This window comes from Elephas maximus, chromosome 3 (assembly GCF_024166365.1).
Source record: "Elephas maximus indicus isolate mEleMax1 chromosome 3, mEleMax1 primary haplotype, whole genome shotgun sequence".
NCBI classification, from domain to species: domain Eukaryota; kingdom Metazoa; phylum Chordata; class Mammalia; order Proboscidea; family Elephantidae; genus Elephas; species Elephas maximus.
In genome coordinates, this window is record NC_064821.1 from 88,144,828 (window position 1) to 88,172,313 (window position 27,486).

The 27,486-nt window shown below is 38.4% G+C and overlaps 1 protein-coding gene across 2 annotated transcripts in view; it reads right to left on the reverse strand.

The window, feature by feature from the left end:
- The window catches only part of GPBP1L1 (GC-rich promoter binding protein 1 like 1), a 60,941-nt gene that overhangs the window by 17,059 nt on the left and 16,396 nt on the right, over positions 1-27,486 (reverse strand). For both annotated transcript variants that reach the window (XM_049879162.1, XM_049879161.1), the window contains exons 2-6: positions 17,182-18,209; positions 16,359-16,473; positions 12,630-12,759; positions 11,584-11,873; positions 641-713 (exon numbers count right to left, since the gene is read on the reverse strand). In XM_049879162.1, coding sequence (XP_049735119.1) covers positions 641-713; positions 11,584-11,873; positions 12,630-12,759; positions 16,359-16,418 — 553 coding nt within the window. In that variant the 5' untranslated portion in view covers positions 16,419-16,473; positions 17,182-18,209. The remainder of the gene's footprint in view (positions 1-640; positions 714-11,583; positions 11,874-12,629; positions 12,760-16,358; positions 16,474-17,181; positions 18,210-27,486) is intronic.

A 27,486-nucleotide genomic window follows, 5' to 3' on the forward strand; every position in this document is an offset into this window, starting at 1 on the left:
ATAGATTGATTAACCTGTTAATGTTTTACATGGCTAGTTTTCCCAACATATAAATATGTGTATGTTTATGTATGTTTTCCTTCTGCCCTATACTATAGACATCATTTATAACTTTCAAAAAACATCCAACAACTGGAATCTGGCTGAACAAAATAGTACATTCATAGATGTGATATTACATAACCATTAAAAGCATGTGTTTGAAGAATATTTAATAAAATGAAGGAATGATCAGAAAATACCGCTATATATTCCCACCATATTATTTAGGAGACAAATAAGCATGACATATAAAATACAGTTTAATTATTACAAGTGAATTAGCAATGTTAATTAAAAATTACTTTTTATATCTATGTATTATTCTCCCTTTACTTAAAATTTGCTTCCAAATTAGGGATCTACAAGCTCTCAATTGCCTGTATTTTGACTCTACTACACTGACTACCTTTTAGTGGTATTTTAGGTAACCTGCTATACTTACAGCCTCTTAGTGAAGAGCTAACAGGTATTAGTTACTGTGGGGAAAAATGAGATGAAAAAGAAACAAGAGATAAACAAAAAGATTAAAAAACCTTGCTCCTCTCCTTCATAAGAAAAAATTCAAATTTGTGCCTTTAAAACAGTAAAGTCTACCTACCCCACACTCCAGAAGGGGTCCCAATAGGTCTGCATGGCTGATTCTGTTTGCTGGCTTCTGGATTCAAAGAAGGCTAGGAAAAATTAAAAGTAAGTATTAATGGGTAATACAGAAAGCCAATCATTTGGCTTTTTTTTTTGGCAAAGTAACCATCATCAAGGATATTAGCAGCATTCACAAATTTAAAACTGTATTCAGAATTGCAACAAATAGAAGATGTTGAAATGCAAAGTCAAGAGGTGTGTTAATCTTAGGATCTCTTGGGTTCCATTTCCTTTAACATAAAAATTTTCTTTTCTTTTTAATAATTAGACCAAATGTGAAAGTTTTCCCATTTCTACACGACACATATACCAAATAAGGAGACACAGAAAGCTGAATGAACAAGAATATAGATCAATTTTTTCAGATGTAAGGAGGGCAAATCTAGTGAGTGGTGGTATTTACTCCATTTCCAAGACAGCTTTAGAGGAGAGAAACCATGTGCCATACAAGTGCAATTAAGAATAGTGCCTTCCTGTCCTCACTAGGGTCACAGTCGTAGTAGAAAAATAAACTCATGTATTAAGGGGTCCTATAATAAAAACTCACATTAGAGAAGAAGTGAGAGTACTACTGAAGGAATGGTTGATTCCACTTGATAGAGAAGTGGTATCAGGAAACTCTCATTAGGGGTGATGACTAAGAAGAGTCCTTAAATATGAACTCAAAAGCTGGAGAAAGAGTGATTCCAGAAAGAAAAATCTCAACGAATATCAAGAAAGAAAGAAAAGAACAGAATATTCAGAGGTCTGCAAATAGTTCAGCTTGATTAATGCTGAAGAAGGAAAGGACCATTCTGAAGAGAAAGAGAAGTCTGGGAAAGTAGGCCAAGAACTAGATTGTAGAGTATCTTTTAGGCAGTTTGAAGTTTATTCTGCAGAAGCCCTGAAGATGGGGATCCATCTTTCATGTAGAGTTAAAATGATCCAACCATCCTTTTAAAATCTCTCTCTAGAAGCAGCTTGAAAAACAGATTTAAGGTGTTTAAGTATCAACTGTGAGATTAGGAGACCAATTCCACAGTCCAGGAGAGTAAAGAAGGCAACAGGAATAGAGAAAAACACAAAGGAAAAGGAGATGTGTTAGCAATAGACTGGGCTTAATAACCAGTTGTATGCAGGGTGTAAGGATGGCATTGGCATCCAAGGCCAAACTTCACAACCTGGTAATAGAGTAGGAAAATAGCTATTCACAATTGCCCATGGAACATTTAAACATACACACACACAAAACACTCAGAGCCTCTACTTCAGAGCTTCTAAATCAGAATTTCCAGAGGGTGGGGCCCTAGCAGATACAGTTTTCAACCAGTCAAGGTTGAGAACCAGTAGCATAAGAAAACAAACAGATACAAACTACCAACTCACTAAATAAAGGAGAAACCAGTAATTGAATATGAGGAACAGGTAAGTGCCCTTCTCTGGGTGACAGTACCGGCAGGAGTTCCCACAGAAAAAATTTATAGTTGGTTTCTCTTAATCACATTCCATCTAGGGTTCTCAGAGATGTAACGCCTATTTATGTGATTACATTGATCTCTTTCCATTGATTTTTAAAAACTTTTTAAAATTGTAAAATATAACACAGAAATCTGTATAAAACAAATCAATAGCTTAATGAATATGAAGGCAAATATTCTTGTAATCACCACTGTTTAAACAGGAAATTACTAGCCAATCCAAACACACATTATCGTTCCAGTAAAAAAATTCCTTCCCCTCTAAAAATAACCACTATCCTAATGGTGATCATTTCTTTGCTTTTCTCATCCAAGGACGTGTCTCCTAACAGTATAGTTTTATTTTGTCTCTTAATCTACAGATATTTTTTTTTTTAATCTTAAAGTTTATCTGTAATTTCCCACAATCTGGATTTTGCTGTTTGCATCACCATGGTAAAATGTAACCTCCTTCTCTGACCTCTGTATTTCCTATAATTTGGCAGTTGGTTCTAGAGGCTATAGGATTTTTCTTTTGGCAAGGCAGCTTCTTGGGGGTGGTGTTCTCTTCCATTCGGAAACACATAAAATTCCCATTGTCTTCTTTCTGCAATGTTGGTAGCACTGATGCTCAAAGCCTAAAACTATTAACTTGTCACAAGCTGCAAAACAACGATCTCCTGATTTTATCATTCCTTCTTTACTTATTAGCTAATATACATTACTATGGAAACCCTGGTGGCGCAGTAGGTTAAGTGCTACAGCTGCTAACCAAAGGCTCCACAGTTCAAATCCACCAGGCGCTCCTTGGAAACTTTGGGGCAGTTCTACTCTGTCCTATAGGGTAACTATGAGTTGGAATCGACCTGATGGCAACAGGTTTGCGTTTTTTTTTTTGGTATACTTTTTTATTAGCTAGGATACATAAAAAGAAGCATCCCTTCTATCTAGTACTTGGTAGATATGATACAGTTCACATAGAAAAGACACATGCTTTCTTCTTTCACCTTATTTACTAGTTTTCAAACTAGTTCCTTATCATAAAGAACTTTGGTGGCACAGTGGTTAAGCGCTCGACTGATAATTGAAAGGTCAGTGGTTCAAACCCACGAGCTGTCCCACAGGGGAAAGATGTGGCAGTCTGCTTCCATAAAGATCACGGCCTTGAAACCCTATGGGACAGTTCTACTGTGTCCTACAGGGTCACTACAAGTCAGAATCTACTCAACAGCAATAGGTTTTTGGCTTCTCTATCATACTCCAAAGGTGAGATATCACTGTGAACTCAAAGATTTAATATTTGATATGATTCAATCTCGTACAGTTAGTCATCCTTTCTGATGCACAAACTGTCCCATTTTTGGCCAGTGGGAACCTCTTCTATTTGGCTTCTGAATCATTTTGATACAACCCTATCTAGTATGACAAAATATCCAAAGCTCATCATGTAAATATCCTGTCCAGAAATAGAACCAGCTATTTCTCTAAGAAGCCCTGATTTCTTTGAATAAAAAACTGCCTTTCAAGACCACAATCCAGGTACTAGGGAAACTCACTGCTACTGGTTACCATTGTATTTAGGTCTTTTCAGTGGAAAGAACCTGAAAATAAACACACACACATTTTTTGAAGAAAACAGCTCATGATTTATTGATATTGCTAATTCGAGTACTTCTCACATGCGTGTTTCCTTTCTTCTACACAGAGAATCCTGATTCTTTTGATCACAAAGGATGCTAGACTATCATATTAAATCACTTTATCCCATATTACATATAACAGTCTGAGAATAACAACACTACTTCTACACTGACATGATTACAGAAAAGTTAAATTTTTTTGTACATGCTCTCTGGATTCTCCCACTTGAAAATGCATGTAAAGGATATGAAAAAAAAAAAACTGCTGAGTTATATGAACATACTCCAAGCATCTGATCAGGATATCTGATTTTCTTCCCTTACAAGTCACTTGGTCATTTTGCCTGAAAGACCAAAGGATATTTTTTTCTTCCAGATTTCAGAATTTGGCCAGACTATGTTTCAGCGTTGGTCATTCTGGCTGCTCTTTCAATCTGTAGTTTCAAATCTTATTATGGAGGAAAATTTTCTGAATTATAGTTTTTTGTATTTGTGCTATTCTTTTGCTTTGGTCTTTTTTGAGAGGACTTGTATTACGCATACAGTCGTCCCTCGGTATCCACAGGGGGATTGGTTCCACGACCCACTGTGGATACCAAGATCCAAGGATGCCCTTATATAAAATGGCATAGTATTTGCATATAATATATGCACATCCTCCTCCCATATACTTTAAGTCATCTCTAAATTACTCCTAATACCTAATACAACGTAAATGCTACATAAAAACTTGTTATACTGTATTGTTGAGGGAACAATGACATGAAAGAAAAGTGTTTTTTTTGCCCCTCTCAAATATTTTCAATTCGAGGTTGGTAGAATCTGTAAATGCACGACCTGAGAATACTTTAGGCCAACTGGATACTGAATCATTTTTTTTAACCAAACATCTGTCCACATGCCACTTTTCCTCAAATCTAACTTTTTAAATGTTTCTTCATCTTTAAATTTTTCTTTTCATTTTCTAATACTCATGACATTAGTGTTTGTGTTCCTTCTTTAGTCTTCATTTATCTGAAATCTTTCATTGCTTCTAATTTTTGCCTGAGTTCTAGCACCTTATTTCTGAATTTTTCTTATTCTATGTTATTCCTTCAAGTCATATACCTTTTTCTTAATACAATTGTTAAGTTTTAATATGGTAGGTAATAGTTTTTGTTTTGTTGGCATGTCTTACTTATGTGCTCTGCATTGTCTGTAGTAAAGTTAGTCTACTCTTCCTTTTTTCTTATAAAAAATATATATTACTTTATTATAATATACATATTATAGTAAGGTACAAACGAATTTGACCTTGATTCTTTTATGTTGTTCATGTGTATGTAATTTTTTGTAAATCTGGGTCAATATAACTTTTCTAGTCATGCTTTAGAGCTCCCTCTTCTGTTGTTTCCATGGAGTGTCAAAAATATGGTAGCTTACTTTCTGAGATACCCTGGTTGCTTCCCTCCCCAAAGTTTACGTGAATATTCTCTTTGTCTCTATTATCTGTCTCTGTGCAGCTCAATTTGCATTCTTTCTCCAGCAGTTTGTCCTCAGTATGGGGCTTTGTTCTGGAGGAGAATACTGGCTGGTTAGTTAGTATGAACAATGATAGGGCCCTATGCTGGTTATCAATTTTTTGCCTCTTAGTTCCAAATTCATCCTTTCTGCCTTTTCCGTGTAAATTTATCTGGGCACTTAAAACTTTTTTCCTGTGCCAGCTGGCATGTTAATTTTTGTCAGTAGAGGGCACTGGAGAAGACTTCTGCTTCCAGTTCCAGTGTGCTTCTTAGCAGCTTTCCCCAGCACCACACTTGAGTGATTTTGAGTGACACCTTCCATGAACAGCTTTTCCAGGCACTGTACAGGGTGAATTTCCATGAAGTTCCAAAGGGCAGATTTCCAGCATGTTTTCCTGGAGATGCACCTCAGCCACTGTACTGCCATTCAATAAGCCTCAACTGAGCCTTCTCCGACAAGGTCTAGATCTCAGCCTGGGGTGTCATGGGGGAAAGAGGGAAGAGATGAGACCCTCTTAGTCCTAGGGGTAGTAGCTGCTGCTTGTATTTGCTATCTCTATATTCTTCAGTATTTACTTCTTACTATCAGATCCCTTCATTACCCCAATTCTGATATAGTTAATTCTTTATGCTAACTTCCCCTGTGCAAACTACTGTGTAATTTCTCTCCTCTGACTGATCTAGTCAGAACCTTCACACCTGGTATTTTCAAATGTGGAGTCCCTGGGTGGAGCAAACACTTAAGTATTTGACTAGCTGAAAGGCTGGCAGTTTGAACCCACCCACTGGCTCTGTGGGAGAAAGCTCTGACCACCTGCCCCTGTAAAGATCACAGCCTAGAAAACCCTATGGGGCAGTTCTACTCTGTCACATTGGGGTTGCAATGTGTTGGAATCAACTTGACGGCACTTAAACAATAACAGCAGCTGAAAAGCTGGTCGTTCAAACTCACCTAGAAGTGCCTCGGAAGACAAACCTGGCAATCTGCTTCAAAAGGTCACAGCCTGCACACATAAGGCTGCCACAAGTTGGAACAGACTCGACGGAAACTAACAGCAACACTCTCAAATGTGGCCTCCAAGCTTTCAAAAATAATTGTTGGCTACTTTGGGACCCTTGAGGCTATCAGACAACCTGTTGCTTCCCTTTGATTTCTCCTACTTGTATTTTGGGGTTTGCTGGAATACCTTACTTTGTTTTGTTGAAGGTATTGTCCAGGGGTTTTAGGTTTCTCAATTCTAGCTGCTCTTTTTTCTTACTAATTTATTATTTTCAAATACTTTCAAACTTGCAAAAATAGTACAAAGAATTCCTGTACACCCCTCATTTAATCCTCACGTAACAATTTTATCACATTTGTGTCTTCATTCTCTCTAAATGCATTTTTTTCTAAACCATCAAAGACTTGAAGCCAATTTATTCCTAAATACTTCATTATGTGTTTCTTTAAAAGAACAGCACTATCCCACATCATCACAGTACAATTAGAAAAACTAGAAAATTAACATTAATACATTAACCTAAAATTGTTAGTTAAATTTTATCAACTGTCCATTGATGTCTTTTATAGCAACATAAAGTTTTTAAAAAATTGTTTTCCCTCATCTAGTAGCCATTCTAGGCTCACACTGTCCCCTTTAGCTGTCATGTTTCTTTAATCTTGACTCTTTTTTTCCCCAGGACCTTGACATTTGAGTACAGGATAGTTCTTCTGTAGACTCTGCAAAAAACCTCAATTTGGGTTTGTTTGCTGTGTCCTCACAATTAGATCCAGGCACTTTTGGCAGGAATATTGCAGAAGTATTATATCCTTCTCAGCACATAGTATCAGGAGGCTATCTGTGCCACTGCTGGAGATGTTAACCTCTTTATTAAGTAAAATTTACACACGGTGAAATTTCCAAATGCTAAGTATACCATACCATACTATTCTATGAGTTTTGAAAAATGCATTTACCTAACAATCTCTACGAAGATAAACACCTCCATCAATATAGGAGCCCTGTGGCACAGTGGTTAAGAGCTCAGATGCTAACCAAAAGGTTGGCGGTTTGAATCCACCAGGCGCTCCTTAGAAAATCTGCAGGGCAATTCTACTCTATCTTATAGGGTCACTATGACTCGGAATTGACTCAATAGTAATGGGTTTTTGGGTGTGTGTGTGTATATATATATGTACATACACAGTTCTTCCAGCATCATTTCTTAAAAACAAATTCCTTCCTCCAATGGTTTTTGCTTTAGGCCTCTCAAAAATCAAATGACCATCTAAGTGCAGGTTTATCTGGTGCTCTCTATTCTGCTCCACTATCTGTCTATCCTTATACCAACACCACATTGTCTTGTTTACTGTAGCTTTACAGTAAGTCTTCAGGTGAGGTAGTATAAGTCTCCAACTTTGTCTGTTTTCAAGATTGCTTTGGACATTAAAGGTTTTTAGCATTTAAATATAAATTTTACAATCACTTTGTCAATTTGCATAATAAAGTATGCTGAGGTTTCGCCTGAGATCGTACTGAATCTACAGACCAATTGTGGAAAATTGATGTCCTAACAATAGAAAAACAAAACAATAGAGTCTTCCAAATCAAAAAACATGGTGTCTCTCTGCTTTCATTTAGCTCTTCTGTAATTTTTTTTTCAGCAACATTTTGTGGTTCCATACAGAGGTCTTTCACATCTTTTGTTAAAATTTATTCCTTGGCATTAAGATTTTTTATTATAGAAGACATATTTAAAACTTCATTTCCTAATTGTTTATTGTTAATACATAAAATACAGTTGATTATTTTTCTATATTAACCTCATATCCTGAAACCATGCAGTAGAGTTCTATGGATTTTCTACATAAACAATCATGTCATCATCAAATAGAAAGTTTTAGTTCTTCCTTTTAACCTGTATGCATTTTATTTCTTTTTCTCACCATACTGCACTCGCTAGGACCTCCAGTACAATGCTAAACTAAGTGAACACTGCTCCTGATATTAAGGGGAGCCTTGCTTTTATTAGAGAATTTGAGGAAGATTCAAAAGCTGTCACATCATTGCTGCCATCCTCTCAGAATCCCTTCTTTCCACTCATTTTTTACCCCTCTGGTTTCAAATCTCAATCCTAGACTCCTACCCCCTCAAACCTGGCTCCTCTTTCTCCAAAGAATAGTGTGCTACTCATCACCAACTCACTCATTAACCCTTCCAAACAAGCCTTTGTCACTTTTGAAAGTGGCATTTCAAAGGTCACCCAAATACCAAATTCAAAGCTCTCTCCCACATTTAATAACAAGTACCATTACAAGAGGCAGGGGTGGTTCAGTGACAGAATTCTCATTTCCCATGCAAAAGACCCAGATTTGATTGCCAGGCAATGCAACTCAAGCACAGCCACCACTATCTGTCAGTGGAGGCTTGTGTGTTACTACGAAGTAGAACAGGTTTCAGTAGAGCTTCCAAACTAAGACAGACTAGGAAGAAAGGCCTGGTGATCTACTTCCAAAAAATCTGCCAGTGAAAATACCATGGATCACAATGGTTTGATCCCATTGCGCAAGGGATGGCACTGCCACGGGTTGGGGGCTGACTCAATGGCAGATAACGACAACAACCATTTAAAAGCCTATTATGTGTCAAGGTGTGTGCTAAGTGCTTCACAGACATTGTTAACATATGTGATCTTTAATCCTTACAACAATGCTAAAAGGTACATATTATTATCTCTACCTAACAATTTAGGGAAAATGAGGGTTAACTTGCCCAAGATAACAACATAGGACTGTTAATTACATTAAACTAGTGTTATTTTAAAACAAAATTAAGTTTCTACTTATATGATTTTTGTTGTTGCTATAGTTGTTAGGTGCCGTTGAGTCGGTTCCGACTCAGTGACCCTATGTACAACAGAACACTGCCCAGTCCGGGGCCATCCTCACAGTCTTGCTGTTTGAGTCCACTGCTGCAGCCACTGTGTTAATCCATCTTGTTGAGGTCTTCCTCTTTTTTGCTGACCCTCTACTTTATCAAGCATGATGACCTTTCTCTAGGGATGGTCCCTCCTGATAAAAAAAAAAAAAAAAAAATTTTTTTTTTTTTTTTTAAACATGTCCTAAATATGTGAGACAAAGTCTTGCCAGCCTCGCTTCTCAGGGATCAGGCTGGCTGCACTTCTCCAAAAACAGATTTATTCGTTCTTCTGGCAGTCCATGGTGTATAGTCAATATTCTTCACCAGCACCATAATTCAAAGGCATCAAGTCTTCTTAGGTTTTCCTTATTCATTGGCCAGCTTCAAATGCATATGAGGCAAATGAAAATATCACGGTTTGGGTCAGAAGCACCTTAATTCTCAAAGTGACGTCTTTGCTTTTTAATACTTCAAAGGGGTCTTTTGCAGATTTTCCTAGTGCAATATTCAGTTTTTAGTAAAAAATGTTTAGTATATAAAAAATACATACAGAAAACCCACTGTAAACAATTAAGCCAAATACCTTTGCGATTTTTGATTAACTACAACTTCTTTTCTTGATATAACCCTTTCTCCTTCTTCAACTGATCACTTCGCAGTTCCCCTTACTGCTATTCCACAGTTTCTGCCCTAGGTCTCCTCCCTTCCTACTAATATATCACGCTCCACGGGCAATTCTATACATCCACAAATCTCAACTATTATCTCTATTTCCAAGTACACATCTCTAGATCTCACTCATCTCTTTGGTACCAAAAATTAGTTATCTTCTCTTGCCAATCCTGCTCCTCCTGTTTTTCCTTTTTAAGTGAATCACGTATTATTTATCAAGTCATTCTGGGTAGAAACCTTATTTTTGACTCTTCCTTCTCCAGTTACAATACCTCGGTTGCCAATCCTTTAGATGTAGCCTCCAAAACCAGGTCTTTTATAATCTAAATGTCCATAAACAGGAAAATGAATAAACTTAATATAGTCACACAACAGAGTATTTACTAAACAGTAGTGAAAATTAAAGACTTAGAGCAGGGTTTTTCAACCATGGCACTACTGACCATTTTGGGCCAGATAATTCTTTCTTGTGGGGGTTATAATGTGCATTGTAGGATATTTAGCAACATCCCTGGTCTCTGCCCCCTAGAGATAGCAAGCAATATGCACCATCCTCAGTTCTTACAACCAAAATGTCTCCAGATAGAGCCAAATGTCCCCTGGGGCGGGCATACTTGCCCCTGGTTGAGGCCCACTAATTTAGAACTGTATGTATCAATACACATAAATGTGAAACAATTTTAAGAAAATAAAAAAGAATTACAGTATGATAGACACTATTCCCACAAAGCTCAAAAACATGCAGTATGCTATATAATGTTCATGAATACACAAATATATAGCAAATAATAAAAGATAAAGCACTGAAAACAAGATGGTGATAACCTCTATAGGAAAAGTGAGAAGAACGGGATTAAGGAAGGCTTTAACCACATCTGTAGTAACTTGCCTCTTCTGTAAAAGAATGGTCTAGAGCATATTTGGCAAAGTGTCAATATTTGACAAGGCTAGGTGATACATACACTTGAGTTTTTCTCAATACTTTTCTGTATACTTAAAAAAAAAAAAATTTTTTTTTTTTTTTGAAAAAAAGACAACATAAATGCATGATAAAATGGTCCTTATAGGTCTTGTACAGGTTTGATTTGACAGCAAACTTTCTTTTAAATCACTTAGCAGATGAAGTCAATATTTTAACATTTTTCTTCCCTTTGTCAATTCATTTCCCACTGGGAAAGCCACAGGACTGATAACGGAGCTTCTAATCAAATCATGTCAATGAGTGATATATTACCTAGTTTAAAAGGTATTCCTAAAAACTCAACTTTTGGTTTAGAGGCCAAAAGGAATGTAATTCAACACATTAGCATCAAGTTTTACTAAACACAGGCCACAGCTAAAATATGCCCAATTGCACGCTTACATATTAATACAATCATTTTATACATTAGAGGGTAAAATCAAGAAAAGGAAACGTTTATGGTAGTTGGAAAAAGACAACTTTTATGTGTGAGATGACATTTTTATATAATTACAGTTGAATGCAAAACCTTATGAAACTTAAGGGGAACTGACATTTTTTATTCTGAAGACATAAAGATGAAACATGTACTAAGATGTGCTAAAAGTTACACAGGAATCTTGGTTATCACCTTTGTATTAGTCACCTCCTTCACTCTAAAAACAGTAAAATCTAAACTTAGAAAATTTTTTTTCTGTAATTGTTAAAATTTTCTCGTTACTAACAAGGTTTTGTCTTTAAGATATTATCTGTTGGGTTTTAATTACACATCCAAAACTTCATACTTACAAAGTCTTCCTCTTCAAACTGCAACTTTTCCACCTTGTCTTCTTTCTTTTCTTCCCTAAACTCTGTAGGTGGTTTTTCTTGAAAGGCAGAACCTTTCCGGGAGTGGAAGCTGCCATTCCAGTGGCGATGGTTCCCTGTGCCACCCCCACTACGCTGGCTCACGCCATCATGACCCCGGGAAGAGCCATGCCAACCAGATACATTCCCTGTGATTCCAGCGTATGCTCCTCCCTTAGAGACACCAGAGTCCACTGAATCGTGGCGGAACAGGGAGGGCTGGTGCCAGGAATCTAGAATAGTACGGAAAAGTAACATGTTAGATTGTTTGTTTCCTGGACATTCAGAAACAAGTGAGCCAGAATCTCCCTGATCTGGTTTACAGTACTGCCCGGAAGTCCTTCAGAGGACATTTTCAATGAAAGACAAAGTCACAAAATACATAGTTTCTTCCTAAGGTAATTTCTGTATAAGTTCAATTAAATAAATGATTCATGAGAACTTAAGATGTTATACCTAGAAAGCCAGGATAGGTGGGTAATAACTAATGGAGTTTTTAATTAAGAATTATGTTCACTAAAGATCATATTTCAAAATTATGGACATGCACCCCAGCCTCCACCACCCGTCAGTTCATCATATTGTAGTGGCTTACATGTTGCTGTGACGCTGGAAGCTATGCCACCAATATTTCAAATACTAGCAGGGTCACCTATCTTGGACAAGTTCCAGTAGAGCTTCCGGACTAAGAGTAGGAAGAAGGATGTGGTGATCTACTTCTAAAATTTAGCCAGTGAAAACTATGGATAAGAAAAGAATACTGTATGATATAGTGCTGGAAGATGATCCCGTTAAGTTAGAAAGCTACAACAATGGACTCAAGCATACCAAGGATCAGGAAGATGGTGGAGGACTAGGCAATGTTTCATTCAGTGGTACATGGGGTCACCATGAGTCGGAGCTGACTCAATGGCAACTAACAGCAAACCCCCAGCCTAGGTGTGTCCTGAGTAGCTTAAATGCAGTCATGAAAGTTGGACATGGCTCACCGCCTGTAGTTCGAAGGGGTCCATTGTTGAAAAAGCCATCAGAGGAATTATGTCGACGACGGCTCACGCCAAATCTACCTTCCCCTCGGGATAGGTGCTCTCCGTGTTTTTCAAACGTAGCTGCAGGTGACTACGATGATAAAAGTGTAAAGTGGCAAACAGGTAAGAAGATATTAAATCTCTTTCAATATCTTATTAGGTTTTGCATCAGGCTTTGAGGAAACAACTAATAATGGTGGCAGAAATCCCTATAAGCCACAACAAGAGTACAAAAAGCCTCTGAGTTAATTTAGATAAATCCTAGGTTATATATTCAATCATTAACCCACTTCCTTTATCCCAGAAAGGGAGAAAGATCAGCCACTTCAATTGCTTACACAACAAAGGGGAAAAACCCCAAATAAATCTCTCAAAATCCATTAAAAATAAGCCCCCAAACTTCAGTTTAAAACATTAATCTTGCAAAAGGCAAGAAAAATCAAGACACTTGGTTTGAATAAAAATTCTGAACAGCTTTATTATTGTTGTGAATTATCCTACACTTGGGAAGAAAACCCAAACACAATGTCATCAAGTGGATTTCAACTCATAGCGACTCTTTAGGACAGAGTAAAACTGCCCCACCGGGTTTCCAAGGCTATAATCTTTACTAAAGCAGGCTGCCACATCTTTCTCTCGTGGAGTGGCTAGTGGGTTTGAACTGCCCGCCTACTGGTTAGCAGTTGAACACTTAACCACTGCACCACCAGGGCTCCTTCCCGCAAGAAAACAACGGGGTAAAAACCACAGTGGTAGACCATTCCAAAACCAAACCAAACCCAGTGCTGTCGGGTCGATTCCGACTCATAGCAACCCTAGAGGACAGAGCAGAACTGCCCCATAGAGTTTCCAAGGAGCGCCTGGCGGTTTTGAACTGCTGACCCTTTGATTAGCAGCCGTAGCACTTAATCACTATGCCACCAGGGTTTCCGCTAGGCCATTAGCACCTACAAATTTTATAAAGCACTTATTTCCAAACATTACTCAATACTCAGTAACAATACCATAATTTCAGCATCATCCTCATCTTACCCATTTACACATGAGCAAAGACGTGAGGGAGAATAAGTAGTCTTTTAGGTTATATAACTGAAAGGAAGTTGTTTGAGAAGTTACGTGACAGATGAGTTCTAATGGCCCTTCCTTTTCTACGTAAGTCTATTCTGTGATATTCTCTAATCTAAAATGATAGAGACCAAAGTCTATAAAGCCATGAAAAATATAGATATGTTGACAGGGCTTACAGGAAAACTACAGGTTTGAACACAAAGATTTTTATATTCTTTTTCTTATTATCAGTACCCTCACCAACACTTGGTATTGTCAAGTCTTTTTTTATCTTAGCCACACCTGTGGATTACAAAGATTTTCTCCTGTTTTCTTCTAGAAGTTTTATTGTTCTGGCTTTTTAATTTACGTTATGATCTATTTTAAGTTAATTTTTGTATATGACGTGAAATAAGATTTGAGGTTTTTTTTTTCCCTATAGATATTTGATTGTTCCAGTACCATTTGTTAAAAAGACTAATCATTTCCCACATTCAATTACCCTGGCACTTTGAACTCTGAGGTCTGTTCCATGGCTTTACATGTTTATCCTTATGGAAATACCATACTGCTTTGCTTACTGTAATTTTACTGCGAATATTGAAATCGTATTTCCTAACTCTTTTTATTTAGTTCACTTTGCTAAAATAATAATTCTTTGAAGATATAAAACCTGTCCGCTTTTAAAAGTATTTCCTTGGATCCCACACCCAATCCCTCTGGCTGACCACCCCCAAGTCTTAGGTCAGATTAGGCCTATACATGAGATTTTGGGAATTTCACAAGGACAATTTGATACCAAGTTTACAGCAAAAGGTTGTGGGTTTGATTCAGACCAGAAGCATCTTCTAAAATATTCACACTTAAAAATAGGGATGGTAGGCCATTTCATAAGACTCTATCAATTGGCAAAATGGGAAGCATTTTTAAGCAAACTAGCTCCTAAAGTTTTCCTTTATCAATAACTTATGTTATTCTTCTCTATACTGTGACTTGGAAACTGTGGCGGCATAGTACCTAAGTGCTATGGCTGCTAACCAAGAGGTCAGTACTTTGAATCTGCCAGGTGTGCCTTGGAAACTCTATAAGGCAGTTCTACCCTGTCCTGTAGAGTCGCTATGAGTCGGAATCGACTTGACGGCAGTGGGGTTTTATACTGTGACTAGGTGCTCTGCTTTAATCTATATGAACTAGTTGTTCCATTTGTCTTTACCCCAACTCATACATTTTCCCCTGAAATCAAGAAATATACCGCTGTTGTTGCTAGCTGCCCTCAAGTTGATTCTGGCTCATGGTGATCCCATGCGTCAGAGTATAACTGTGCTCCACAAGTTTTTCAGGCTGTGACCTTTCAGAAGCAGATGGCCAGGCCTGTCTTCCAAGGCACTGCTGGGTGAGTTCAAACTGCCAACCTTTCGGCTACTAGCTGAGGGCTTAACCATTTGTGCTAACCAGTGACTCTTATAAGTAGATCGAACCAGTTGTCGTAGAGTTGTTTCCGACTTATAGCGACCCTGTAGAACACAGAACTGCCCCGCGGGGTTTCCAAGGAGTGTCTGGTGGATTTGAACTGCCGACCTTTTGGTTAGCAGCTGAGCTCTTAACTAGTACACCACCAGGGTTCCATAAATAGATTAAAAATCCCCAAAACCAAAACTGTTGCCATCAAGTTGATTCTGACTCATAGTGGCCCTACAGGACACAGTAAAACTGTCTCACTGGGTTTCCAAGGAGTGGCTGGTGGATTCGAACTGCCAACCTGGAAACCCTCCAGGGCAGTTCTACTCTGTCCTATGGGGATGCTATGAGTCAGAATCAATTTTGAGGATTAAATCTGAGATCCATGTAGTAATTGAACAATCACTTCCTCTACTTTTTCCTCCTCCTCCTTGTAGACAAATGTGTTCATTGCAAAGGTCCATGTGCCCAAGAACCATTTATTTCCTTCTCATCTCTGCCCCTCTGAACCAATAATTGGCTCCAAAACCAAACGTATTGTCGTTGAGTCAATTCCAACTCTTAGCAACCACAGAGGACAGAAGAGAACCACCCCATAGGATTTCCAAGGCTGTAATCTTTACAAGGAGCCCTGGTGGCACAGTGGTTAAGAGCTTGGGTGCTAACCAAAAGGTTGGCTGTTCAAACCCACCTGCCATTCCTCGGAAACCCTATGGGCAAGGTCACTATCAGTCGGAAATGACTTGGCAATGGGTTTGGCTTGGAATATTTAAAAAAACAGACTGCCACATTTTTCTCCTGTATAGCGGTGGGTGGGTTCGAATTGCTGACCTTTTGGTTAAGCAGCTGAGTGCTTAACCACTGCACCATCGGGGCGCTTAACAATTGATTAGAGGGTGTGTTTTATTTCCAAAGCGTGCTGCAGTTAGTATAGGAAATTTTATGCGAGCCACACAATGAGAAAAGCTTAGCATACAACCGGGACACTTGGCAGTCATAGGGAACACACTGATGGGGATTGCCTGTTTATATTATTTTAATATCCTATTAAAAGAGAGGTTACAAATCTATGCAAACATTTTTGAAATCCTCAGGCAAGGCTGAATATACAAAAAACATCATAGACTGGTCGGGGATAGAGAGAACTGGCATGTGTGTAGTTGCTACAGGAATGGAGAATAGTACCTTAGCTGATTGTGGTGTTGAGAAATTTAGCCAAGCAGGAACAAAGTCATGCTGCGCCATTTAGGTCCAGTGTCTCTTTTCAGCAAGGTGAGGCATCCAACCTCATGGCCAGGATCTGAAAATGAGAAAACTCAAATCACTTACGCTGGCAAGAATCTGATACACTGTTCCTAACAAGGTCATAGCTAGAAAGACAGGTGTGCTTATGTGTGGGCAAATGATGTCATCAAAGTTATAGCCCTAAAATGTAATTTTAAAAGATCTTCTGAGCAGTCAGCTTCAGTGTAAAGGAGTCTGTAATTATCCTACGATTCCCACTTTATATAAAGACCTGTCCTCTGAGCCTCTCTACCCTACTTGTTAGGCTCCATATCTTAGACAGTCTACAAAAAAGCAGTTCATGAATATATGACCATGAAAAACATAGAAAGAAAAAAACGTGACATGGGTCTGGAAGGGTGTATGAAGGTAGCTGGTGAATTCTTGAGTTCCATCAGTAGAGCCTAAGAACAGACACCTACTTAAGTACCTGATACTTATGGAGAGAGATTAATCTGCTTCAGGTAATCAAGTAACTTATGGCAAAAACAATAGATGAGATCTTCCTAGAGAAGGAATATACGGTATCTAAAGAGCTTTTCTATTTAGTTCACATTAATTTCCTCAAAGAACTAGCATCAGTTTTCCTGACATCCTTTGGCAACTCCAAGCCACTCTACTGATATTCTCCAAAATTAAATACCTTAGAAAGCAATAGATATTTTCCATGATACATATACATACACGGTCTTCTTTCAAAGACAGACATAAGGAGAATATTTACCCCAGAGTATAAGCTCTGTGGTCCTGTTTTCTGAACTTCTTGAGTCTGCCAGCTGGATCTTCCACGAGGTTCTCTTGGTAAAAGGGTGCTTAAGTAGCCTGGCCAGCAGCACGCCTTGTGATGAAGCACAAAGAAGCCAGGCTCTGTGTGGATCACTTTCTCAGTCCCCTCAATTGCTCATCTTAAACTATCTAGTTCCTGACACTTTCCCAAAAGGGGGAAGGGGAGGGGAAGGGGGAAGGGGAACATAAAAAGGTATTTGTTACATTTAAAAAAGGGGGGGAAGGGGAAAGAGCTATGTCTATGTTCACCTCATTCAACTTCTTTGAGTGATGGCACTATGATGCTGCTTAAATAGATAATGCATGGACATTTGCACAGTGAGTGTAAACACGGTTCATAACAAGGTCATAGCTAGAAAGACAGGTGGGCTCATGTGTGGGCAAGTGATGTCATCAAGGTGATAGCCCAAAAATATAACTTTAAAGTGCTATAAAAGATCTTCTGAGCAGTCAACTCCAGTGGCAAAACATCCACATGACAAAGCCCTTAAAATACAAATCTCATTCTTACTCACACAGTTCTAAAAATGGTGTGCAGTATTTATATTTGTCTTATTCTTAAAAATCTAAAGTTATAAGAAATCCTGTTTAAAAAAAAAAAATCAGACAGGAACTTGATATACTTTTCCCTCCACAGAATAGCAGCTTTCAAGGCAAATTTCTTGGTATAAAGCTTCCAAAAGTATCTTCTATTTCTTTGGTCTTCACTATTTATAAATTCAGAGCAAAATTAAAACAAGTAGAAAGACAGGGGTAAGGGGTAGTCAAGCAAGACAGGTCCAAAGTGAGGTTTTCTTCTTTTCGGTTTTCTGTATTTCACTTTTTCTGCCCCTTTTCGAAGACTGAATTGAGCTACTGGAAGGTGAAAGGAAGAATCTTCTATAGCTTCAGTAGAGAAGTCACTTATTGCTTTGGATCCATTTCTATCGTTGCTCAATTATTTAAAATGTCACAGAAATCTTCACTCTGTAAGTGAAAAAACAAAACAACACACAGTATCACAAGAGGCACGAATCACTGTTATACATACCTGCTAAAATGAGAAAGTTCAATGACCAATCAAGTCAAGGTCCTGAGAGTCAAAACCCTCAAGTCCAATTCTATTGAGACATTAAAAATTTAATGTGTCACCACCTATACCAATAACATAACTGCATACAGTTCTTAAGGATTTTTGAAAAGTGGCCTTAACAGTTTGCCTTCTTATATAACCATTTCTCCATTCAAAGGTAATTCATTCAGAAATGCAAATTAACGGGTCTTTTAGATTTTCTCTCATAAACGGAATATTTTGCCTTAATTAAGTGGTCGAAGAGCCATACTGCTTGTTGGTTTATTACCATACACTACAATCATCAACTACCTAGTAGTATAACTGAATCCTATCCACAGCCAGGTCCTTAAAACAAGGTTATCTGTCACAGTATTCCTCATACATTACGTTATGCATATTCTTAGATCCTTAGTCATCAATTAAGAGAAATAAGCTCTTACAATCTGACTTAAGATATATACTGAGAGAAGACACAAAAATTACTTTGGCAAATTCCCAACATTCTTCCAGGGTCTAGAAAGTTTTTCTGATATAACGGCTGCTTTTGTGGGCAATTCTGGTCTACACAGATAAATTCCCAGTTTGAAAAATATGTACTTGGCAGCCTTGCTCTACTATACTATTTTAAGTTCACAAAAGCAAGAAACAAATCAGAAAGATGTCCCAAAGGGCTTCAACTGCATCTGTAATGCATTATTTCTTCAGATGAGTGGTGAGTACCAGACTATTCACATATTCTCTACACTTTCTATGTATGTGTTTAATACTTAAGATTGACCACATGCTAGTTAAGTTTCAATTAGTTCCAAAGAATAAGCATCCTATGTTCTCTGACCACACTGTACTGAAATTAGAAAATGACTTTGACTTGTAGCTCCTACACACCCTCTCCTTTTCCTGAACAAATTCTGTGCAAAAGCCACTACATGGGGTCAAACAAAGCAGGAATCTATGGGGATAGCGGGAGGTGCTGCAGAGGCACACAGAGCAGGGTGGTGGCACCAAACCAGGAAGTGAACGATGTCCAGGCAAGGGGGAGGATAGGGAAAAGTGTGTTCATGGCAACAGCCCAGTGCAGGGTGCCAGAAACCACGCAGGATAAAGGAAAGTTTCCTAGCAGGATGGCAGCTCAATGCAGAGCACTGGAGTCTGAGTGGAGTTAGGAGGCCATCCTTGTTGTTGTTAGGTGCCATGGAGTCATTTCTGACTCAGAGATACCCTATGCAAAACAGAACAAAACACTGCCTGGTCCTCTGCCATCCTTACAATTGTTGTTGTGCTTGAGCTCATTGTTGCAGCCACTGTGTCAATCCACCTCATTGAGGGTCTTCCTCTTTTCTGGTGACCATGTACTTTGCCAAGCATGATGTCCTTCTCCAGGGACCGATCCCTCCTGACAACATGTACAAAGTAGGTAAGACGCAGTCTTGCCATCCTTGCTTCTAAGGAGCATTCTGGTTGTACTTCTTCTAAGACAGATTTGTTCGTTCTTTTGGCAGTCCATGGTATATTCAATATTCTTTGCCAACACCACAATTCAAAGGCATCAATTCTTCTTCAGTCTTCCTTATTGTCCAGCTTTCACATGCATACGATGCAATTGAAAATACCATGGCTTGGGTCAGGCGCACCTTAGTCTTCAAGGTGACATCTTTGCTCTTCAACACCTTAAAGAGGTCCTTTGCAGCAGATTTACCCAATGAAACACGTCTTTTGATTTCTTGACTGCTGTTTCCATGGGTGTTGATTGTGGATACAAATAAAATCCTTGACAACTTCAATCTTTTCTCTATTTACTTCTTGGTCCAGTTGTGAGAATTTTTGTTTTCTTTATGTTGAGGTGCAATCCAAACTGAAGGCTGTGGTCTTTGATCTTCATTAGTAAGTGCTTCAAGTCCTTTTCACTCTCGGCAAACAAGGTTGTGTCACGTGCATAACGCAAGTTGTTAATGAGTCTTCCTCCAATCCTGATGCCCTGTTCGTCTTCATATAGTCCAGCTTCTCGGATTATGTGCTCAGCATACAGATTGAATAGGTATGGTGAAAGAATACAACCCTGACACACACCTTTCCTGACTTTAAACCAATCAGTATCCCCTTGTTCTGTCCAAACAACTGCTTCTTGATCTATGTAAAGGTTCCTCATGAGCACAATTAAGTGTTCTGGAATTCCCATTCTTTGCAGTGTTATCCATAGTTTGTTATGATCCACACAGTCGAATGCCTTTGCATAGTCAATAAAACACAAACCTCCTTCTGGTGTTCTCTGCTTTCAGCCAGGATCCATCTGACATCAGCAATGATATCCCTGGTTCCATGTCCTCTTCTGAAACAGGCCTGAATTTCTGACAGTTCCTTGTCAATATACTGCTGCTGCCATTTTTGAATGATCTTCAGCAAAATTTGGCTTGTGTGTGATATTAATGATATTGTTCTATAATTTTCACATTCGGCTGGATCACCTTTCTTGGGAATAGGCATAAATATGGATCTCTTCCAGTCAGCTGTCTTCCATATTTCTTGGCACAGACGAGTGAGCACCTCCAGCGCTGCATCTGTTTGTTGAAACATCTCAGTTGATATTCCATCGAGCCTTGTTTTTTGCCAATGCCTTCAGAGCAGCTTGGACTTCTTCCTTCAGTACCATCGGTTCCTGATCATATGCCACCTCTTGAAATGGTTGAACATCGACTAATTCTTTTTGGTATAATGACTCTGTGTATTCCTTTCATCTTCTTTTGATGCTTCCTGCGTCATTTAATATTTTCTGCATAGAAAATATTAAACGGGATAAAGCCAAGCAGGTTGAAGGCTTCCGCACAGGAAGGTGCTTTACACAGGTGTTGCAACCTGTGTGGTGAAGAGGGAATGAATGACTTGAAGGGAAGAAGTGGTAGTGGGGAAGAGGATGGTTACATACTGGGGATGATAAACAAGGTAAAAATATTAACCAGATTTCTCATTGTGGGAGAAAGAGGCAATGATAAAGTTTCAAAATACTTAAATAGAATAAATTCGCAATACATACCTAAAGCAGTATTTAAGAGAAACTAAGCATTAAAAACATTTTTCTTAAAACAAGACTAAAGACAAATGGACCTAAGCATTACTATCAAGAAGATGGGAAAAGCGCAATAGGGCAAACCTGAGCAGAGAGAAAAAGCAAAGAAAAAAAAAGTCAGAAAAAGAAAAGATTCAAAAAATAAAGACAATTCTTTTTAAAAAGATTAAGAGATTAATGCTGATAAAAATGGTGAAGGAAAAAAGATACAAGTAAAAAAAAAAAGCATGAAAAGGAGAATATAACTACAACAGATTAAGAAATACTACGAGCAAAACAATATTATGGGCAATTATATTCCAATAAATTTGAAAATCTTAAACTAGATAATTTCTCTGACACAGCAAAATTGGCAAAGAAATAGAAACCTTGAACATATCCATGTGCTTTATTTTATATATACACTGTGAACACTTAAATGTGATCAGAAAATATGTCCCCACAAAGGTTCTCAGGGGAAGAAGCTGGATCTCTACCTGTGCAGTTTGCTCTCTTGGGGAGCAAACGAGTGTCTCATTAGTGAGTGGGGATAGGGCTGGTTAGCACTTTGGCCCAGCCTGCAGAAAGAACAGCTAGTTCAGGGACAATTTCTTGGTATCAGCTCCACAGTTCCAGTCTAGAGATTTTTATCAGGGGTGACTGAAAGATACTGTGGGGAATACCAGCTTTTAATACAAATTAAAAGAAGCCAATTTACAAAATATTTAGGAGGAGGTAAAATAGGCAGGACTTGATGACTGATGGGATGTGGAGGCTAAGAAAGAAATAGACTCATACTCCAATTTCTAGCTTGGGCAACTAGGTAGATGATCAGATCATTTGCTGATACAGAGAATAAATGCTAACTGGATACTGTTTCATTCCCAGTTGTTTTTACATAAGTCTACAGGTGTAACTTCCAGTAATAAATGTATGATGACACTATCCATGTAATAAGGTCTTCTGGAAAAGTTATCAATCAAATCAACCTTCCTTATGGAAAACACATAATTAACTGTTGCTTACTTTAGTTTTTGTCTTAAGAATTCTGGTTGAAACTACAGAGAACCTGAGGTTCAGGCAAGGAGACGAATCACCCGTTAGGTTATGGAACAATGACACAAGAAGGAAAACTTATCAGTCTTAAAGAAGTCCCCTTTTCAAACACCACTAGGCATATTCCAGCTTCCCAATTCACATTTACACACTACCTTCTAAGTCCTTTACATATCTAATCCCAAATTTTTCTGTAGCAGGATCCCAACTGAAGCAGTGATTGTAAAGGAAGTATTAACTGACAGAAGCTTTGCAATTCGTGTGAAAACTTCTGAAGCTGTTATGTATCTACACCAACTACTTACCCACTGTCCACTACCTCTAATATACTCCTCGGTATACTCATGCAGCAGAATGGTGGGTATGTGTGTGTGAGGAGGGTGTGGTGGGTTGGGGATTGATGACAGATGGGACTGTTTGGTAAGGGAACAAATAAAAGGAGAAAGAGGGCTGATAAGAGAAATTCCTATTCTGGGAAAAAAGGAAGACATGCCAAAATGTGGGTAACGGTTTTATTACGATGTCAGAATACGCACGTTTTATCTTCACTATTAGTCAAAATTTTTTTTTTAATGAACTTACTTTGTTCTGTGAATTTTTATAACTAAAGTTCTTAGTGGTGCCTTTTGAGGCTGTGGCTATTTTTATAGGAGGATTCCAAGGGCTTTTGCTCACTACAAAAAAAATCATTTAAAATTTTCTTAGAGTACTTTTAGAATATAAGGAAGATTAAATTGGAGGGGAAATCAAGATGTCAAGTACATAGTCTGGAACTCAAGGAAAGGTGGGTTCTGGACATAATAACTTTGGGAATTGTCAGTATTAGGCAGATGATGTTTAATTAACGTCAGTGGAAAAGGTGAAATCTAGGGAGACTATAAAGTTAAAAGAGTTTCAAAGTCCTGTCTATTGCATTCCTTCTTTTCCATATTTATTTATCACTCTTCATGCCCCCAATAATCTCTAACAAAAATTTCTAAACTGGTTTCACTGGTACTACTAAACCTCTTCTACCTTCCACCTTACCCTTTACTATTAGCCTCCAGATCTCTCTTCATAAATTCAAGATCAAATTATATCACTATTCCTGCTCAGAAATTTTCTGGCTTTCCACCATCCACAAAACACCATTTAAATTCCTCAGCCTGGTAGTCAAAAAATAAGCCTTTTCCCCATCCCTCAAAAGCCAGCCCTAAAAAGTCTACTCTAGTTCACCCAGCAGTGCCTAGAAAGAAAGGCCTGGTGACCTACTTCGAAAATATCAGTCACTGAGAAACCTAGAGAATACAGTTCTACTCCGACACAGATGGTCACCAAAAGTCAGAGTCAACTTGATAGCAACTGGTACTGGTAGTTCTCTTTATTTGGAAGTAATCTCCCTCTCTGATCTCTTTAAATTGTGTCTTCTTGGGCATGTAACACTTGTTCTGCCCAGGATACTTAAAATCATTACCTCCCACTAGGCCAAAAACTTGCTGCTTCTAGAATTGTCTTGTCCTTCTTTGAATCATATATAGCATCTAGCATTGTGCCTTGAAAATGTTAAGGGTTCAAATGTTTCATGAATTAATTTTTAAAAATTATAATAAAGCAAGGATGTGGAGAAACTGGAAGCCTTATACATTACCGGCAGGAACGTAAAATGGTACAGCCAATGTGGAGAAGAGCCTGGCAATTCCACAATAAGTTAAACATAGAATTACCATATAACCCAGCAATTTCACTCCTAAATATATACTTAAAAAAAAAAAGAAAACAGGTGTTAAAAACTTGCACATTAATGTTCATGGCAGTTCTATTCACAATAGCTAAAAGCTGGCAACAACTCAAATGTCCATCAACAGATAAACAAAATGTGGTATATCCACACAACGGAATGTTATTCAGCTACAAAAAGGAATGAAGTACTAATGCATGATACAACATGGATGAACCCTGAAAACATTATGCTAAGTGAAAAGTCAGACACGACAGGCCACATACTGTGTGATCACTTTTATATGAAATATTGGTAATAGGGAAATCAGAAAGCAGGTTAGTGGTTGCCAGGAGTTGGTGGGGAGGGAAAATTGTGGAGTGATTACTTAATGAATATGGGTTTCCATTATGGGTGATGAAAAAGTTCTGGACCTAGAGAGTAGTGATGGTTGCACAGCAATGTGAATGTACTTGATGTCACAGAATTGTATTTAAAAATGGTTACAATGACTGTGTATTTTACTACAATTTAAAAAATTATAACAAAAGTTATTGCTAAGCCAATAGAAATTAAAAAAACTGAACTGGTTGCCATCAAGTCAGTCAATAGAAATAGTTACTACTAAACACAAACAACACTCTACATCATCCATTCTTTTTCAAGTTTTATCCAAGTGCTGTTCCTCTTTCCCTGCAAGAAGCATCATCAGAATCATTTGTACCTGAATACTTGACCCAATCATTCATTCATATTATTTGTCAAATATTTTATCTTTTCAAAACCTGTCTTTTTTAATAGTTTTTATTGTGCTTTAAGTGAAAGTTTACAAATCAAGTCAATCTCTCACACAAAAACCCATATACACCTTGCTATACACTCCCAATTACTCTCCCCCAATGAGTCAAAATCTATAATTTATTGTGCATCTCATCTATGCCAGGTACTCTACTAGAGACTTTCCAACATGATCTAATTTTAAACATTATAATTAAGTTTATGCTGTAGGAGGGGAGGAGCCCGATGGCGCAGCAGTTGACCGACCATAATGTCTTTCACCAGGGACTGGTCCCTCCTGATAACACAACCAAAGTACTTGAGTTGAAGTCTTGCCATCCTTGCTTCTAAGCAGCATTCTGGCTGTACTTCTTTCAAGACAGATTTTTTTTATATAGCTATGGGAAAGATCCAAAAATATGCAGTTTCTACTTTTAACCAGTCTTGTTTAATTTTGGCTCCATAAACAAAGTGCCCTGAAGTGCAAGAGTAACAGATATTGATAAGCCTTTCTTGGTTAAAAACTTTTGGGTACACCACCTAGTAAGTTAATAAACAGGTAACAATCATTTCATAAGTCAAAAAAATAGTTCAAGGACCGACACAGTTGCCAATTCTGGACAGACAGAACATTAAAAAAGAAAAAAACCTAACACCACCATTTCCTAAGAGACAATAATGCCATAAATGACAGGCAAATCTCAGGGGAAAAGCTGGCAACCTTACATTGATAATATTCACGAAAGACTGCTGTAATCTTTTTTAAAGACGAGTATGAGTGGCAACTACTGCGTTAAGATATCCTGGTCTCTCTACTGTTTTGATTACCACTTCTTTTCTGACTTTTTTCTTTTACCCTGTATAATGGCCCCTTAAAAGCTTTCATGCAGCACTTTTCTTGTTTCTCTGTGCTCTCTTCACCATCTAATTCATTTTCAAGGCTTTAGGTCTCAACTCAAAAAAAAAAAAGGTAGGTGACAAATTCCTGCTGCATTATATCATGCCCATACCCATACTCAAGTACCACTCACAAGGCATTATATTTACTTGTTTACATATTTATTTGGACTACTGTGGTGCAGTGAATTACTTAAAACGGCCCTTCTAGTCAGTCTTTGTGAGTCCCACACAAGAATTTAGTGAGACCATGCAAATAAGGTGCTTGTGGCCCACCAAGGAGACTGGATAGCTTGCTAATAATACAAATAAAGTACATAAAAACCCTGTGAGGTGGGACCATGCAAATAAGGTCTATGGAACCCTAAAACGGGGATTGGTAAATTTTGCCATCCCGCTAGGCTTAAAAGGTGGCCAACCCCAGCACAGAAGGGGGGACCTCACTACCACCAAGAAAAAAGGGCTGAGAGCAGAGCACATCCTTTGGACCGGGGGTCCCTGTGCTGAGAACTTTCTAGAACCAGGAGACAGAGACCTGTAACAAGGAGACATCGAGAAACGGTGGCACAGCAGTTACAATAGCACAGCAGTTACTATAGCGATAGCCGTGTGAGATGCCTGCAGTGGGGCTTGCCGACTCACAGAGCTAAGGGCTATAACACTTGCCTAACAAGGCCCCAAGCAAGAACCAGCAGCAGAGAGTATGAAGAGGCTATTCTGATCAAGAACTGTATCCTGAGTTGTTCGTTACTTCTCTAATAAACTCCATAATCTTGAGTATTGTCTTGAGTTCTCCGTGGCCACTGCAGCGAATTTAATGAACTCAGCAGAGAAGCAGAGTGTGCCATGGGAGGGACGGCTGGTGTCAGAATCAGTTAAAAAAAAAAGAAGTTGGAGAGGGGAGGCATGTATGACCTCCACCTCGTAAGAATCAGCTTTGGACTGATGCTAATAGTAGTCCTCTCTCCCCCTTGTGAAGTTAGACAAGGAGGCCCATTCTTACCACTACAAATAGAAACATGTGGTAGGAATTAATAGTAAACAGGATAATTTCATAGTACAGACAGGGTCTGTTCCAGGTACCCAGAAATGTCAGTTTAGAATAGTAAGAGGTGTTGACAACTCAATTCGTATCCCCCTCATCTTACTGCTTGTCTTAGTAATACAGTGCCGCTGTAACAGAAACACTGCAAGTGGATGGCTTTAACAAAGAGAAATTTATTTCCTCACAGTAAACGAAAAGTCCAAATTCAGGGTGTCAGCTCCAGGGGAAGGCTTTCACTCTCTGTTGGCCTTCTCTTCTACCTTCCCCCATACTAGGAGCTTTTCTGTACAGGGACCCTGGGTCCAAAGGACAGGCTCTGCTCCTGGCAATGCTTTCTTGATGGTATGAGGTCCCCAACTCTCTGCTTGCTTCCCTTTCATCTCTTCTAAGATACAAGGTGGTGCAGACCACACCCTAGGGAAACTCCCTTTACACTGGATCAGGGAAGTAACCTTAGAAAGGGTATTACAATACCACCCTAATCCTCTTTAACATAAAATTACAATCACAAAATGGAGGACAATCAGGTAATACCGGGAATTATGGCCCAGCCAAATTGATACACACATTTTGGGGGGGGGGGGGGGTACATAATTCAATCCATGACGCTGTTCTAAAGAGCTCTCCTCAAAGCATTCTTTATTCCTTAAACTGCAGAGCCCAAGACTATAATTCTGC